At 46.2% G+C, this 16,126-nt stretch overlaps 1 protein-coding gene across 5 annotated transcripts in view; it reads left to right on the plus strand.

Moving 5' to 3' along the window:
• Positions 1–1,584: 1,584 nt before the first annotated feature.
• Positions 1,585–16,126, plus strand: part of KIF21B (kinesin family member 21B) — a 67,766-nt gene continuing 53,224 nt past the window's right edge. For 4 of the 5 annotated variants that reach the window (XR_013839871.1, XR_013839872.1, XM_079980228.1 and 1 more), the window contains exon 1: positions 1,586–1,949. Coding sequence is in view for 2 of the 5 variants with exons in the window: in XM_079980228.1 (XP_079836354.1) it covers positions 1,906–1,949 (44 nt within the window). In the remaining 3 variants the exon portion in view is untranslated. Of the gene's footprint in view, positions 1,950–16,126 lie in introns of all 5 variants that reach the window. The other variant, XR_013839870.1, reaches the window with a different exon arrangement.

Consider the following 16,126-nt stretch of genomic DNA (forward strand, 5'->3'; position numbering starts at 1 on the left):
ATTTAAATGTGAAAGGGAGCTATTAATTACTCCCGAGGAAGGAACATAACCAGCTTAGCCAGCTGGCTATAATGGTCATCATAAACCAGGATTTCAACATTGCTTGCCTTACAAGAAGACAAGCTAAGGGAAGCAGAAGGATATCCCAGCCAATATGACTGCTTGAAACAAATTATTTATAACATCTTAAACAGAAACACACTAGCCAGAGCCTCTGGCTTTTAATTAACCTTCAAAGAACTCGTCAATCACACTCATTTATCCTATTGTGAGATGAAGAAGACACATGGTAGGTAGAGATGCACTAAAAGAATTGCCAGCACCCAATCCAGAGAACATGCATGTGTGTTTCTTGTCCAGCCTTGGCTTCCCTCATCTATTATCTCCCTGGTCGTGTTGCCTGCCCACTTCCCCCACCCACTGCAACTATTAGGACACCAAGTGATCAATAAATATGATAAATAAAAAGCAGAAATGTGTGCAGGCACAGGTTTCCAGTCCCAGTTACAAACTACTGGGCACTCCTGTTTACTATACAAGCATTCCCTCTTTCTGGACAGGCAAACAAGCATCCCTCCCATGCTTACAGAAATGGAGAAAGGCCACCTGCATCAGAGATGGGGGAATCTGTGTTCCTGCACATGTCCATCAGCCCCACGCAGCATCTGGAGGGCACCAGGTGGCTGACCAACACTGGTTTAGAGCATCATTTACAAGAGGGGACTTTTGTTTAGTTAGGATGCAAGGCGGGCAGCTTGGCCACCTGTGGCCAGTAGGGGGCAGAAGAGACTCTTTCTCAAGCTCCTACTGCCCTAAACTTAAGTGTCTCTCTCCTGCCCCCTTATTAGGATTTAACGCAGTTCACATCTCTTACCTATCAGCAAGAGAAAAGGCTGCTGGGCATCTCCACACCGCAGTCCTATGTGGGTCTACTCAGAAGTAAGTCACATTGAGTTCAAAGGCAATGATTCCCATGGAATTACGATTGCCGTCTCAGTTTATCCACAGCGCTGAAGGGGAGATTCGCATCGTATCTTTTCAGAGCACAAAAACTCTGTCCTGCAGCTTCACTCCTCCTAGCCCGCATTGCACCCGGTTCGCACACATCTATATTACATTAGCAGGGGGAGACGGAGAGTCCCACGATCCATGTGCTCACACTTGAAATTCGGGGCAACTTTCGAGCTCATTCCGGCTCTTCTTTGAATGCACCATGGGCGGCTGTGGGTAGATCAAGGCACTCTGCACATGCTTAAGAGACGAAATGGGCTGCAGCTGACGAAAGTTTATGCCTCACTAAAAACCCTTTAAAGGACTTTTCGTTGGTGTTTTGTTTTTTTAAACCCCTGACTGCATGGAGAGCCCGCTCTCGAGTCCCTCCTTACCTCCGAACTGAGTCCTAATGGTAGTGCGCCCCCCCTCGGCTTTCGCCTCCCACCGCCCCAAATCCGAATGAATCCCTCCCCTACCTTTTTCCTCGACGGAAGGGGCGGGGGGGGCGACGTTCTCGGCGCCCCTCCCCCTCTCCGCCCTCCCCGCCCCCTGCGCTGGGCAGCTGGAGGCTCGCTTGCCGCGCGGGCTCCCTCAGCAGTCCCGCTACTGCCGCGGGGCGGGCAGGAGGGAGAAGGGCGCTGCGTAGCTTTGCGCGCCGCCGCCGCCGCCGCCGCTGCCTCCTCTCCCAGGCAGGAAGCGAGAGAGCGCGGCTGGCCGTCGGAAGAGCAGCCGCCGCCGCCCAGCATGCCCTCGCCTGCCCCAGGCGGCCTCCGCGCCTTGCGCTCTTCTTAGCCGAGTCGCCGCCTCAGCCTCGTCTTGGCCCCGGCCCCATGGTGGTTGGGGGGCAGCGCTCTGCTGCGGCGCGGGGAGGCGGCAGAGGAGGAGGAGGAGGAGAACGAGAAGGAGGAAGGCATGGCCGCCCAGGGGGACAGCTGCAGCGTCAAGGTGGCCGTGAGGTGAGCTCGGCGGAAAAGAGCGCGCGCGCGGGGGGGGGCGGGCTGGGAAAGAAAGACGTTCGGCGCAGGTGGGCGCAGACAAAGGGTGTCCCTCGCGCCGCTCGCTGCAGGCCGGTCCATTCATTCCGATCTGTCGGGGGGTGGGAAGGGGAGCCTCCCTACAGCAGAGGGGAGCTTGTGCCATTGGTCTTACCTCAGGTGACATGGGCATTTTTGGAAGCGGCGTGGGCTGGGCTGACTTGCCTACAGCGGTGATCCTGCCCTTGGCACACGGACCCGCGTTTGTGGGACTGTTAGACGGGCATCCTTGGGGAGAGGCGCGCGCCTCCGTCTGCAGGCAGGGGCGTGTGAGCTTTACCGGGTGTGTGGCATGTGTGACACACACACACACACACACACACACACACACACACTCCGATCCGTATTGTTCTGTTCCTCTTTGTCTCTGCTGCAGAGGGTCACCCGGAGTGGGGGGACTGCACTGTCCAATTGCTGGGCTGATCGGTCTCTGTGTTTATGCGCATGTGATTAGCCACATCAATATTTTGGCCGCCGCACCTCACACCGTCCTTTTTTCTTCTCCTTTTTGCCTCTCCTCTTTTACCCTGTGAGTTTAAACCCAAGTCTCTTCTTACAATGAAATCCTGTTTCTATCCATGGAAGCCAATTTTCTGCTGCTTTCATAAGTAATGTGCAAGAAGCAGGTTTGGAGTATTTGTCTCCTGAAGAGACCTAGAGCTGCCCCTCCCTCTTTTTTTCTGAAGTCAAAGCAAGAGAGACAAGGAAATCCTGTATTTTGCACATTTGCTCTGCGTTTTGCTGCCTTTCCTTTCAGCCACGTCTCTGCCTCTGTCTCTCTTTACACACTCCATTTATCCCCGTTATTGATATTTCAGATAAATCCGCTGCTGTCAGGTTTCCGTACGGGCTGGCTGGTTCCTTCCCCTTGTTAAGCTCTTATCTCCCTCCAACAACAACGAAATCTGTTTTGTTTGGCTGTCAGTTCATTTTCCCTCTAACCGGAGTTTGTGCTTTAATCTGCCATATGCAGGTGCCTGATATCTTTTGAGCATCATCCTTTCGTTTGGGGTGGGGTTGGGGGTGAGTCTGCCTATGCAGTGTCTTCTGTGAATGGCAGGACTGCTTCACGCCCATCTCTCTCTCTCTCTCTCCCCCTCTCACACACTTTGCCAAATGCTGTCGCTCCCTAGCCGTTTTGCTTCTTGTGAAAGTAATAATTGCATTGCAGGTACAACATTCCCCTTTCGGTTCACCTGAAACCAGGCAATTTGCTTCCCCACTGCAGGAGAAGGGCGGTGTTAATGCAGTGGCCCACTGCCCAGGGTTTCTTCCTTTGTATTGACTCTTGCCGCTGAAGAGTCAATACCCTTTGGATGTGTGTGTGCATTTGAAGGCTCTTTAATAAAAGAAACAGAGGCACTGTGATCAGTGGAGTCCATGAGCTCTGCACAGGGAGAGCTGTGTTTTGGAGTGGGGAGGGTTAGCGATGGCTGTCTCAGGATATTGCCTTCAGTTCCCAATGCAGTCTGTCATCTGGAGACGTTAAGTGGTCTTTGTCAAATGGAATTGAAACGGTGATGGGAGAATATATCCGAACACCAGACTAGTGTATGCTGAGCACAGATACCAGGAGCTGCCATTTTGGCAACCCTTCATTGCCTCTGTCAGGGTGGGAGGCACATTTGTGTGCAAAACCCTGTATTAAGATCAGACATGCCAAGTGTGGGTGAGGCCACTACCGCAGAGATGCTCACCTGGACATAGCATGGTTTATGTTTGTGCTTCTTCATTTTGAATCTAAGGTGACAGAGCACCTTTTTAAAAAAGCCTGAGAAATGGAGCCTTGTATTGTTTTGCTCCTTGCATAACAGGATACCATTGTTACACAGAAGCAAGGATGGAGGGGCGGGAATCCTGAAATCTCTTGCTGTGTGATCACAAGCACTTCCCATCTGGCCAGGTTTGTCCAAAGACCATTAATTTATTGGCCTGAGGACTGTGAAAACAGGGTGGTTTTCCTGCCTCTCTTTCCTGGCTTGTGAACTCTCCACCCTTAGACCTTTGTATGTGTGTGTGTAGGGCATCTCTGAGATACTCAAGATCTGGGTGTTTTAAGCAGGGAGGTCAAAGGAGAGAATTGTAGTTTACAAAACCACCTCCTCCTTGCCAAGTTAGTGTTCTTCTGTGGCAGGAATACAGGAGAATATTTTTCGGTTGAGCAGATGAGCCTCTGAGTATGTGTAGATAATGAAACAGAAAGTTGGGCAGACCTCCAGTCCATCAGACCTGGTGCTGAAAACTGACCCTTCTTTTTCCCTGCTCAGAGTGTAGGGGGAGGCACTGGATCTTACATATGATTTTGGCATTATTGCTCCAGACAGGTGTACTTCTTTATGGGGAACAGGCTTTACCTATTAGTTTTGTGACTATTTAGTGTCTACATTTGCATCACACTAGCACAGGGCTCCTTATTTGGTGCAGACTCTTTTCCTCCTAAGAAACTCAGCTTTTATTTTCAACAATCCCAAGTTTCTAGACCTTATGGTTTAGCTTTCCAAATGGATGACCATGGGTTAGTCTATAGCAGCAAAATTAACCTATAGTCCTGTGGTTAAAGACTAACACATTTCTATCTATATCTATCTATCTATCATCTATCGATCTATCATGGCATAAGCTTTCATGGACTGAAGTTTTCATGGACCAAAGATGCATGAAGTGAAATCTCAGTTGGCAGGTATGTGCATAAAAGAGAAAAATATGTAAGGTGTCAGTTGAAGGGCAATGTGTTTCAAAAAGCCCTTGTCATTGCCATTCAACTCCAACCTTACATTTTTCTTACCTTGTGTGTATATTTACCTCCTAACTGAGATTTCACTTCAGTCATCTAACAAACTGGGCTTTAGTCTATAAAAACATACGCCTCAATAAAAACAGTGCTGTTCTTCAAGGTGCCACAGGACCCCTAGATTGCTAGTGGTTCGGCGAGAACCTGAGATTTGTGTCGAGTGCATTCTCAAGCCAAGTGGGACACAGCAGGATTTCCTGAGGTGATGAGGAAGTCATTCTTCGGTTTTCATCTTAGCTCCTTATCTTTCCCCTCCTCTGCAAGTGCACTTAGTTAAGCAGATATATGCAAGCCTTCTTAATTTGCATAATTCCGACAGATTTTTAAACACATTCTATAATTTGACGCTGGGGAGACAACAAAGAAACGAGGCAGTGGAAGAAGATGTGCTGTTTCGGTTAAATGTGCTTAAGCAGGGGGCCGTGAGGACTGGCATGGGGCATCATTCCTTTCATTTGAAAGTGTTTGTCAAACTGCAGGTATGGTGAGATGAGAAGGGGACTGAGCTGAGGTGAGAAGGCCAGTTAGAGAAGAGATGGGTGGGGGTCTTGCCTGTGCCTTTGACAGACATCTGCCCCTCTCTCTGGTTCCACCTGTGCAATTCTGCTCTTTATAAACAGAAGGTAGCCTGCTTTGTCTGCTCTCTGTTTTGACTGAATCCAGTAGAAACTGCTGTTTTCTTTCTTTTGCTGTTGGCCGTTTCAGAAACTAATGGGAGGGGAATGAGTTTATTTTAAGGGCAAATTGAGGCTGCATCCTGCCCAAACAATACAGAAAATGCAGCCATTCCTATCTTCTTCTCCCTCCACTCCCTCCTTCCCATTGGGAACTGGCCACAGGAAAGCCCAGTTCTTAATCTTCTAACAATGCATATAGATGGATAGATTTTCAGAAGCTCTAAGCAGTCACTGAAGCAGACATCAGAAATGCTTTGTGCTCAAGAGCTGAGCTCATTCTTCACACTATGAAAAATGTGAAAGAAGGGAATGACTTGGAATATATTTGGGGAAGTATGAAACCTTAATTGCCTTCCCCCTGTATTTGAAGCTGATCTGGCCTGTGTTCAGATGACAGTTTTGAGGGGTGTCTTGGGCTCCCTTCCTGAGAAAGTGAATTTGACATCTCCATCCATCGACTCATAGATCTCCTCTTGACAATATTCAAGCACTCTGATGTCGATATGTACAGTGTGCTAGCTTACTTAGAGAAACATGTTCAGAAAGCAAAACTGTTCTCTTAGGACAGCTACAAGGCTACATCTACTTGAGCGATGAGCTAAGAATTCTGAGATAATTCATTGGAACTCTTATTCATCTGAGCAATGCACAAGTATTTGCAATGGATGCAGGATATACGTAGTAAGTGCTGGTTTTGACCTATAAAATGTTTCAGGACCACAATACCTTGAGCTGTCCTCTCCCCATATGAATTGACCTGGACAAAAAGCATTCCTCTTCTCCCAGTCCTTTGGCTAATTAAATAATCTATGGCCTTTTAAACTATGTGTGGGGTTACTGCTTTTGTTTGTTATTAGGCTTTGTACTTTTGCATTTTTAATATTTAAACCACCCTCTGATTTTTGAATGAAGGATGATATAAAAAATTAATAAATAATAATAGTAAGTGGGAAGTGGGGTGAAAAACAGAAGGGAGTCTGCCTTCGGTGGGTAGTACAACCTACCCATGCAGAATGGAGAAGATCTGTCAGTGGATTGAATGAATGAACATTTATTATTACAGCCAAACAGCCAGCATACTAGTCAGTAGATGGACCTTTCTGATAATGTGGCTCAGCTCCTTGAATATGGAGCAGACAGAAGGGAGATGGTTGCATAGTAACATCTGAGAAGCAAATCAAACACTGCTTAATATCTATAGAGTAGAGGTAGGAAACCTGTGGTGCTCTAGACGTTGGACTCCAGCCCCCATCCACCCTGGCTAGCATGGTCAGTGGTCAGGGATGACGAGAGTTTGTACTCCAGAAGTATCTGGAGGGCCACAAATTGCTCAACCCTGATCTAAAAGAAGGACTGACACATTACAGTAGCCAATAAGGATGCTGCTGAGAACCACATTCCCATGGTGAGTTCTCCATTCTGGAGCTGTAATGTAGAGTAGCTTATCACATGGGCAACCATCATTGAATGGAGAACCTCCATACCTTTCCCAAGCACTTCTAGAGATATCCTGAGTGGCCATGGAAACTCCTTATGCAGAGATGAGGATCTGTACAGCAGGCTGCCATCATATTAGAATTGTGGCACTGAGAAGTTTCCATTGGCATGTTGTTTTCATTCTCTGTGGTCATTGTAACCTGTCCATAGTGTCTGCAGTGGATTTTCACCCTCCAGCCCACAATAAAAGTGTGTGTGTATGTGAACCAGTCATAAAACTAGTGCATAAAAGGTCATCGAGTTGGTGCAGCTTTAACATTTTTGGGCCTGCTACAGTGTGGGCAGAGCCAGCCATGTGGATCCTTGTCTTCACTGTCACACAGCTGGTTCTGATGCAGTTGGTCCTAGACATGGTGTCCCTTTAAATGTTGCAGCACCATCATGGGACACACCCATGGAAAAGTGACTCTCCATGCCAGTGCTTTGATATTTAAGGAGTGGGCCAATTCTTTGTTGCTTCTTGATTCTCCATTTTATCGGTAGCATCTTCTAATTTGCATCATCAGCAGATTTCACTTATAGTTTCCTTTGCCAACTGAACGAAAATACTGGTTAAAAATGGGTTTCTGGATTGATCACTGAGAAACTCCACCCCTTAACTCCACTCTGGTTTGAAGGTCTCCCTTTTAACAAAACCCTTTCTCCATTTACTGTAGCCAGTTCCTTATCCATCTTACTGTACATATATATCCTCCAGTTTCATTAATAATTGCTGATGTGGTACTGCAGCGAATGCTTTACGGCATTTCCTTTGCCCAGAAAACCAATTATCTTCTCAAAAAAGAATATCAGATTAGTCTGGCAGAAGCCTGCACAACGCTCTCTCTCCCCCGCTTCCTCCCACCTCCCCTAGAGCTCTACACGCCACTCCATTCATGTGTTGTTGTGACATGCCAGGTGATGGATAAATGTTCTTTCCCTTGTAGCCTGGGACTGTGGTGTTGTGCCAGACAGTGGCTGCACAATTAACCTTCAGCGACTTCATGTTGCCTCTTGTGTTATTTTCTTCCACGTCTAATAATTATCTTTGTTCTACTTCTGTCTGTCACTGAGTGTGTCCTGCAAGCAAGCAGAAGCCTTTTTAAGCTTCTCAAACAAACAGCAAGGACAGTAACACTTTCTTTCAAGTGGTGCAACCACATACCTCTATGTGGGGGCCTTCTTTTATATATATAGAAAAATTGGTAATGATCATCCTTCTCTCAATGTCTGCCTCTCTGCCAGCTTCCAACAGAATGGGTTGCCGTTTGCCTTACCAGCTGATCCGTTTATCCAGATTTCTCTTTAATCTTTTTCACATGATGATTTAAATAATAATAATAATAAACCGTTTTCAGTTTATGATGCCAACTTGCAGGCTCAGAGAGGTCTGTGTGGAATACTTAGAGAAACATTCTTTGAAAGTGGAAGAAATCTGCTTTTCTGCCTCTGTTGGTTCTTTAGGTGTGATGAGGACTGTTTCAAACAGGCTTGTATCTGAGTCATTCTCCATATATTTCTCTCTCTTTTTTGTATTTGCAGTAGAGATTGAGGTTTTATATGCCCTCTCATTTTTTTTTACAGACTTCAATGCAGCTTAGGAGATGGCATCTCAAACCAAGGAACTGACACATGTGAAAGAAAGAAAGGATTTTTGTTCTTACTTTAATTGCAATGCTATAGCATGTGATGTCAAATCTTTCAGCTTCTTCAGTGGTTTACAAGAGGGGGTTGGGGAACTGTCCAAGAGGTACCTTGCAATGGAACTGATTTATATGGGAAATGCCAGATTTGCACACGGACAGATTGGTGTGTTTTTTTTAAGGGAGGAGTTGTTAGGGGAGCATCAACTGCAATACACTAGAGAGACGGTGGAGGCAAAGGACGAGAAACTAAATCCTAGAGAAACCAAAGCCCAGTGAAAAGTCTCTCATGTCATTGCTCTTTGTACTGAAAAGGGGTAGGATACAGAGGGAATGGTGTTCTGCCTTCCTAACAATCAGGCCCCACATACAAACAATGGGGGGATCTGAATGGAGTTTAGTTTGTATTTTCTGAGAGAACTGCACATCCCTAAGGAGGCCAGGCCTACTTCTGACTTGGGAAGCCATTGACACCATTTGCTAACTGATGACACAGAATCTTCCTGCAGATCAGGGTTTTTGATACAGTAATTTAATTCAAGCAGCTGAGGGCAACTTTTCTTGCATACAGAGACCAGAGTGCAAAATTAAATCTATATGTGGTGCATCAGTTGTGAAGAGCTTGTGCATGTATTATTTGCCATTTTTTTCCTTTTTAAATACCGTATTTTTTGCTCTATAAGACTCACTTTTTCCCTCCTAAAAAGTAAAGGGAAATGTGTGTGCGTCTTATGGAGCAAATGCAGGCTGCACACCTATCCCAGAAGCCCGAACAGCAAGAGGGATTGCTGCTTTCACTGCGCAGCAATCCCTCTTGCTGTTCTGGCTTCTGAGATTCAGAATATTTTTTTTCTTGTTTTCCTCCTCCAAAAACTAGGTGCGCCTTGTGGTCTGGTGTGTCCTATAGAGCGAAAAATACGGCACTTAGGAACAGTTTGATCAAGGATTTGCCCCCACCCCCCAATCTGAATGTGCTTGAAACTGAAACACTGTCATTTTGTACAGAAGTGCATTTTGTACTGCTCTAAAATGACACGGGACGCAGGTGGCGCTGTGGGTAAAACCTCAGCGCCTAGGACTTGCCAATTGTCAGGTCGGCGGTTCGAATCCCCGCGGTGGGGTGCGCTCCTGTTGCTCGGTCCCAGCGCCTGCCAACCTAGCAGTTTGAAAGCACCCTTGGGTGCAAGTAGATAAATAGGGACCGCTTACTAGCGGGAAGGTAAACGGCGTTTCCGTGTGCTGCGCTGGCTCGCCAGATGCAGCTTGTCATGCTGGCCACGTGACCCGGAAGTGTCTCCGGACAGCGCTGGCCCCCGGCCTCTTAAGCGAGATGGGCGCGCAACCCCAGAGTCAGACACGACTGGCCCGTATGGGCAGGGGTACCTTTAACTTTACCTTAAAATGACACCTGCAGCAGGAAGAAGGGCCATCAGACCCTGGGCAGACTAAAAAATAATCACATTTATCTTGTTTGTGGATTGTCTTAAAAGCTTATTTGCTTAAATTCATTTACATGTGCTTCATTAAGTTTTAAGTCTCCCTAATGTCCACTCCAGACCAATCTCAGACACCACAGTGCAATTTCTGGTCATTCTGAATGTCCGCGTAGCTTTTGGGAGCAATTTAATGGAGGCTGTTTTAAGTCTGGCATTATGCTAACTCGGTTTGGTTTTGAAGGTGGAAATAATTTGAGCATAAAGACTCAGGCTCTGGCTGTCGTCAAAAGTGGCTTTGCAGGAGATAAACTGATTACGGTACTTTGTGGGTTTCCTGCTTGCTTGCACTATGATCTAGCAGGCTCTGCCCGCCTTAGTTCAGAAATTACCCACGCCCATTGTTGCATGCTCATATTCTTCAGCTCTTGGCTTCGCAAAGATTGCTCCTAGTCTCTTCTGGGCTGTTTAGTGTTTCAGCAAATAACTATGTAGAGTCCAGCTCAGTCACCCAGAATGGGTTGTTTCCGCTGAAAACGCAAGATTGTGATATCAATAAACCTGACTGATAGCACTTAGTGTGGCCGATGCTAAGGTTGCTCTGCGCTGATGGCGTATTGTGTGCCATTGTTTTTCATTGGTTTGAGAATCATAGGGTTTCTATGGGCCTGGTTTAGAACTGCTAGGCAAAAGAGCTAAACAGAACAAACAAACCTGTTGCATACCAATTGCCAGAGATGTGTGCTTTCAAGAAATAAAAATTAGAAAAATTAGATTGGCCTCGGAGCACGTCCTGAAGTGTCTGAGAGCTCTTGTCAGAGCTGAGGAGGGCCAGGAAATGGAGCTTGTGAAACTGGGGGAAGGAAGTAGATTTCTCAAGTTTATTTAAACCCTTGCAATCTCCAGACCTCAGCCACTTCTGTAAACATTCTTGCTGAAGCATGCCATGTCCTTGATCTCTCCAAGAGATGGAGCCCCCTGCTGCTGGTAGCACTGCCCCCTCCCTCCCCATGTCTTACTCCAGCATATGCCAAGTGGCTTTTCCTTTTCGTAAGGGGCGGGGGTGAAATGGCAAGTTTTCAGTACTAGCCCCTTTGGGGCAAAAAGCAGGAGTATTCCATAGGAATTGGTTTCAGATGATAGCTTGCTAACTGTAACTTGTTAATGGCGCTATGCTTGATGAAAGAACACAAATTGTGCCCCCCACCTCCCAGTAGCTCCTTGCTCCCACGCTGCCAGTATTTACTCTGATGTCATTCAAGCCTCAGGAAGACATGGAGGATGTAATTGGCGGGTATAGATGGAAGTGGGGGAGAGGGAGTGAAAATGCTGGTTTCTTCCTAAATAGGAGTGTCCTCAGTATAAGTAGTCTGTTTCCACAGGGCGCAGGGAAGGTAGACGCTGTTGCTGTCCATTATATTGGATTGCTTTAGGCCCAGAAAAGCTGGATCCGAAGCAGGAAGCACTTAGTACAGGGGTCCTCAAACTGTCTACTCTGAGGACCCACTTGAGAGAGCTCAGAATTAATGTAACAAAATGGCAGAGTAGATGCAGGAAAAATACTGGGGAGAGATGGAGGCAGATAATATTAATTACAGACATCATTTTCTACTGATAACTATTCCTTCTTCTCTAAATTCTTTGCCATGGTGATTTCCTTGTGGCAGAGAGTTCCACAGTTCTCTCAAGCTAAGTCAAGGGATTGGAAGTATTGTGATCCAGCCTCCCCATTTTAAGCAGAATTGCTGATCCAGAGGGTCTAAGTGTATGAGGGTTTGTTTTATTTTCTATTTCACCCCAGCACATGTCTCTCAAAAGTATCTTTAGTTTTCTGCTGTTATTTATCCTCCTTTCACACTCTAACTTGCTCCCTGTTCCCACTGCCAGTTTATTTTGTTCCTCTTCCCTGGCTCCATTTAACATTCACTTCTTCCTCTTCTTTGACAGCTTGGCAGAGTGAGCATCCCCTTCACCTCTATTCCCAGTTTATTATTATTTATTAAAATATTCAACTTTTGTTTCTCTGACTTCCTTCAGTGGCCCCTTTGACTCCTTCACCTCAGAGGAGGTGGGAAAGGCTTCCTGGCTCAGTAGGAGGCCAGCTGTGGTTTGTGGGCATGTGTGTGAAGCAGAGGACCCAGAAGTCTCAGCAGCTGCTCCCAGGGTCTTCTCCTTTTCACCTCCCACAGCCACTTTGACTCTTTTACCTCCCTTCTTCCTGTTCCTTTCCTGGCACATTATCTATTTCCCCCCTCTCTACGATTTCTTCCATTGCACATTTGCATGCTACGCTCTCACTCTTGCCTCTGCTGTTCAACCTGACTCCCGTTCCCAGGCATGCCCATGCACTTCACATGTGGGGAGCTGCTGCTAGGGTGCATCCAATCAGAAGGCTGCAGCATGACCAGGGGATAGGCTGTGATGTTAATGCTTGCTTGATGGTCCCTGGCCCACAGTTTAAGAAACACTGGCTTAGCAGGTTCTTCATGTTTCCATGCGTTAAACTGGTGTGTAAAACTGATTGTAGCTGGTGTCAGTTTTGCAATGTGCATTGATGTTCCTGTTATATTCTGGCCTCGGAAGGTTGTGGATTTTAAAAAGGTTTTTAAATTAGGTTGGATGGCCACCTGTCAGGGATTTTTCAGCTGTGATTGCTGCATTGTGAGAGTTGGACTGGATGATCCTTGTGGGTGCCTTCCAACTCGGCAGTTCTATGATTCTGTGACCATGTTAACAACATGCAGCAGAAATAGTGAATGAGGCTCAAAAGCACATTTAAAACATTGCTTGTAAAGATGGAACCTGCACAGGATGGGAGCTGAATTGGAACAAAGAAACCGAGGGATCAGATCTTTGCAAAGCATTTTGTAGCTGTCATATGGAAGAGGCTGTAAATACCTTCATGTTTTGGATGAGAGGCAATTTGGACCCTTCCAGTGCATATGTATGGTATGAGGGAGCAGCAAAAGAATTGTCCTCCTCTGGATGGCCAGAGCTGCCCACCTGGAACCCACTTTGGTACTGCAGCATCATGGGATTCTGAAGGAACCACCTAATGAGAAACAAAAGCATCTTTTAGATATTCTGGCAATAGGTTGAGATCTGCTTTTCCAGCAGTATTTAATCCCAGGATCCTGCTGCAGCATTTAAAGGCCCAGCGCCATGTGGATGGAGCCAGCCCTTGCAGGTTCTTCTCATGCAATTGTTTCCCTGCCAAGGTGGGAAGAATGAGTGCAGTGGGCACTAGTGGTGCCAGACCTTTAAAACATTACAGCAGTGCATTGGAATGAAGCCATAGAGAAACATCTCTCCACACTGCTGCTGGAGCATCTCAGGTGTGCCATAATGTATGTGGGATCTACACTTGCATGCTTGTCAGGTATGCAAAGGATAGTTTGGAGGGGGTGGCAATCCTGAATGGAGGAGTCTTATCATGGTAGCTTCTTGGATGAGACATTATTTCTCTGGCTTGGGAGGCATATTATTGCCTTGGCTACAAAGCTGTCAGTTGGAGTAAGCATTGCCAAGGGGATGGCGCTGTCTAATACGGTACTTACCCCTTGTGAAGGGATGCAAATGCTGCTATTGGCTAATGCTTGGCACAAACAGGGCCTTTCTTCCTAGGGTTTTGGAAGGTCTGATGTCATTCCAACAAGATTTCATTTGGCATCATCCATGCAAGAAAGACACAGTAGGAGCTAGCAAAGGACAGCCGGCTTGTGTGCTCTGCTCTGGAACTTTCATGCAGTAACCAGCAGAGCTGATGCTGCTGTTTTTGAATGGCAGGTGGGATTGGCCATTGGATTGCCATTAGGAATAGGTAGGAATATGGATCTGTGAGAAAGTATGTAACAAGAGAGGGAATTGGGGCACCGTGTTCTGGGCTGCAGGAATGGCTGCAGAGATCAGGTCTGCTGCCACAGAAAAATGAATGGGAACAGTGAGAAATGTACCTGTTCATCAGTCTGTGCTTTAATTTCATAACAAATGAGATTAAACTCTCAACTGTTTATCTGATGCTCTAATGCATGTATTGTTGTTTGATGCTTTTTTACTTTGTAATCAACCTAGAAGTACATTGGTTCATAAATAAACAGTTTGGTTCAATGTTTCATTCTGAAACAATGATACACATCTCTAGCTTTTCATTTCTTTCTAAGTTGTTATACAGATCTGTACTTAGCAGGGTGTTTTTGGAGCCAAAAAAATGCAAAACAAATAGTAATAAGAATCACAGAATTAAAACCATTAAAATTCAGCATTCACTAAAATAAAGCTCCTCCAAATGCTTTGTGAAACAATAATTCTGCCTCATTTGCAACACAAAAAGATGGGGGGAGTGTCATTGGGGTCCACAAGGAGGGCAAAGGGAAGAAGTTGCCCCCCTGAATGGCCCCTCTGAATGGCTAAAACTTTAGCTCTGCAGTTTTCTTTTTTAATGTCAATTTCTAGCATTTGTAGAACCTGAAATATGAGGCAAAATGAACAAGCACTTTTCTTATATTTTGTGTGTGTGAGAGAGAAATAAGCCTGCTTCCCCCTTTCAGTGTCTGACTTTGATTCCCCCTTCAAAGATTCCCATGAGCCCCTGGGTTGGGTATATATTTCCTGCCATTCCTCTGTTTCTGCATGGCCTATTGCTGCATGGCTCAGGCTGCATTACCTATTCGTAGCAGCGTAGAATATGGACATTTGGATCGGGTCTCCCTCACTTTTCCTTCTTGCCTCTCCAGCTTCTGTCCTGGAGAACTGAAGCCTTGTTTCAGGCTTTATACCTGAGCAGGGCATGGCAACAGAACCAGGGAGATGTCCATGCCATCCACACCCCAACATTCCTGTCCACTCCACCCTTGTCCTTCTTGCCTTGCCTGGGAAGGTCTCAAGCCTCCCAGTGATTTGGAGCCCAGTGATGTTACTGGGACCCTGGTTGTGAGGAAGCTTCTTGTCATGGAAAATGTGCTTAGCACCCCACTTCAGACATTCCAGTTCAATGCAAGAAGGTCAGTGGTGGAGAGAGTGCGGCTGCCCCATGCAAGGATGTGTTTGGTGTGGGGGGAAGCTGGCACGCATTGCCCCTCATTCCCATTCATGTTTCCATTCCCTCCTCAAGCATCATGCTTCAAGCAGGGCTCTAATCTCTTTCCCCATCTGGCAAGCTTCTTTCTGTAGGAACCAGAATGCTGTTGACTAGCATCACAATCACAAAGCTACCTCCCCATCCGCTTTGTCTAATTTTTCTGGCCCCTATGCAAATGGGACTGTCATGTTTGAAGAGTGTGAGTTCCAGTGGTGAGAGTTATGAGGTTAGTTCCTGCCTGGGCTGAGCTTCAGACAGTTCTGCTTTTCTTTGTGCTAAATCTCGCCTTGAGGGCTCTGAACATGTGATACAAATAAAGGGAATGGATTGATGACAGTTACCATTCTCGTCTCTGGGTGATTCCTCTTGTCAAGTTTTCTGCACAGTGGAAGTTATGTCAGACTTCTAGACTGCAGCCCTACACACACTTATTTGAGACATAGTCAGTGGGGCTTACTTCTGCCTATACATGAACAGGATTGCACCACAGAGTTCTTGTACTTTTCCATGAACAAGGTGGGTTCCATTAAAAACAAAGTGGACCTTTAAAAAGCATGCTTAAGCACAAGCACTTAAGATCGGTGAATTCCTCTACACCAGGCATGTCCAAAGTCCATTTCGGGGCCCCACCGGTCAATTTAATCTGGCCCCCGTGGCAGTATATGTCCTGGGGTAATGTTCGCCTGTTCACTTCATCAAATCTGGCCCTCATTGAAAAAAGTTTGGGCACCCCTGCTCTACACAGAATGCCCTTTCACCCTGGCATTGTGATGACACACCAGGGCATTTGTCCCAGACATAAAAGCTTTTTGCAGCATGGTGGTGCACAATTTGTCCCAGTTTAGTTATTTTGGTATAATAATAATAATAATAATAATAATAATAATAATAATAATAATAATTATTATTTATACCCCGCCCATCTGGCTGGGTTTCCCCAGCCACTCTGGGCAGCTTCCAACTGAATATTAAAAACAATACAGCATCAGACATTAAAAACTT

Source organism: Podarcis cretensis, assembly GCF_951804945.1.
Source record: "Podarcis cretensis genome assembly, chromosome: 6".
Classification (NCBI taxonomy): domain Eukaryota; kingdom Metazoa; phylum Chordata; class Lepidosauria; order Squamata; family Lacertidae; genus Podarcis; species Podarcis cretensis.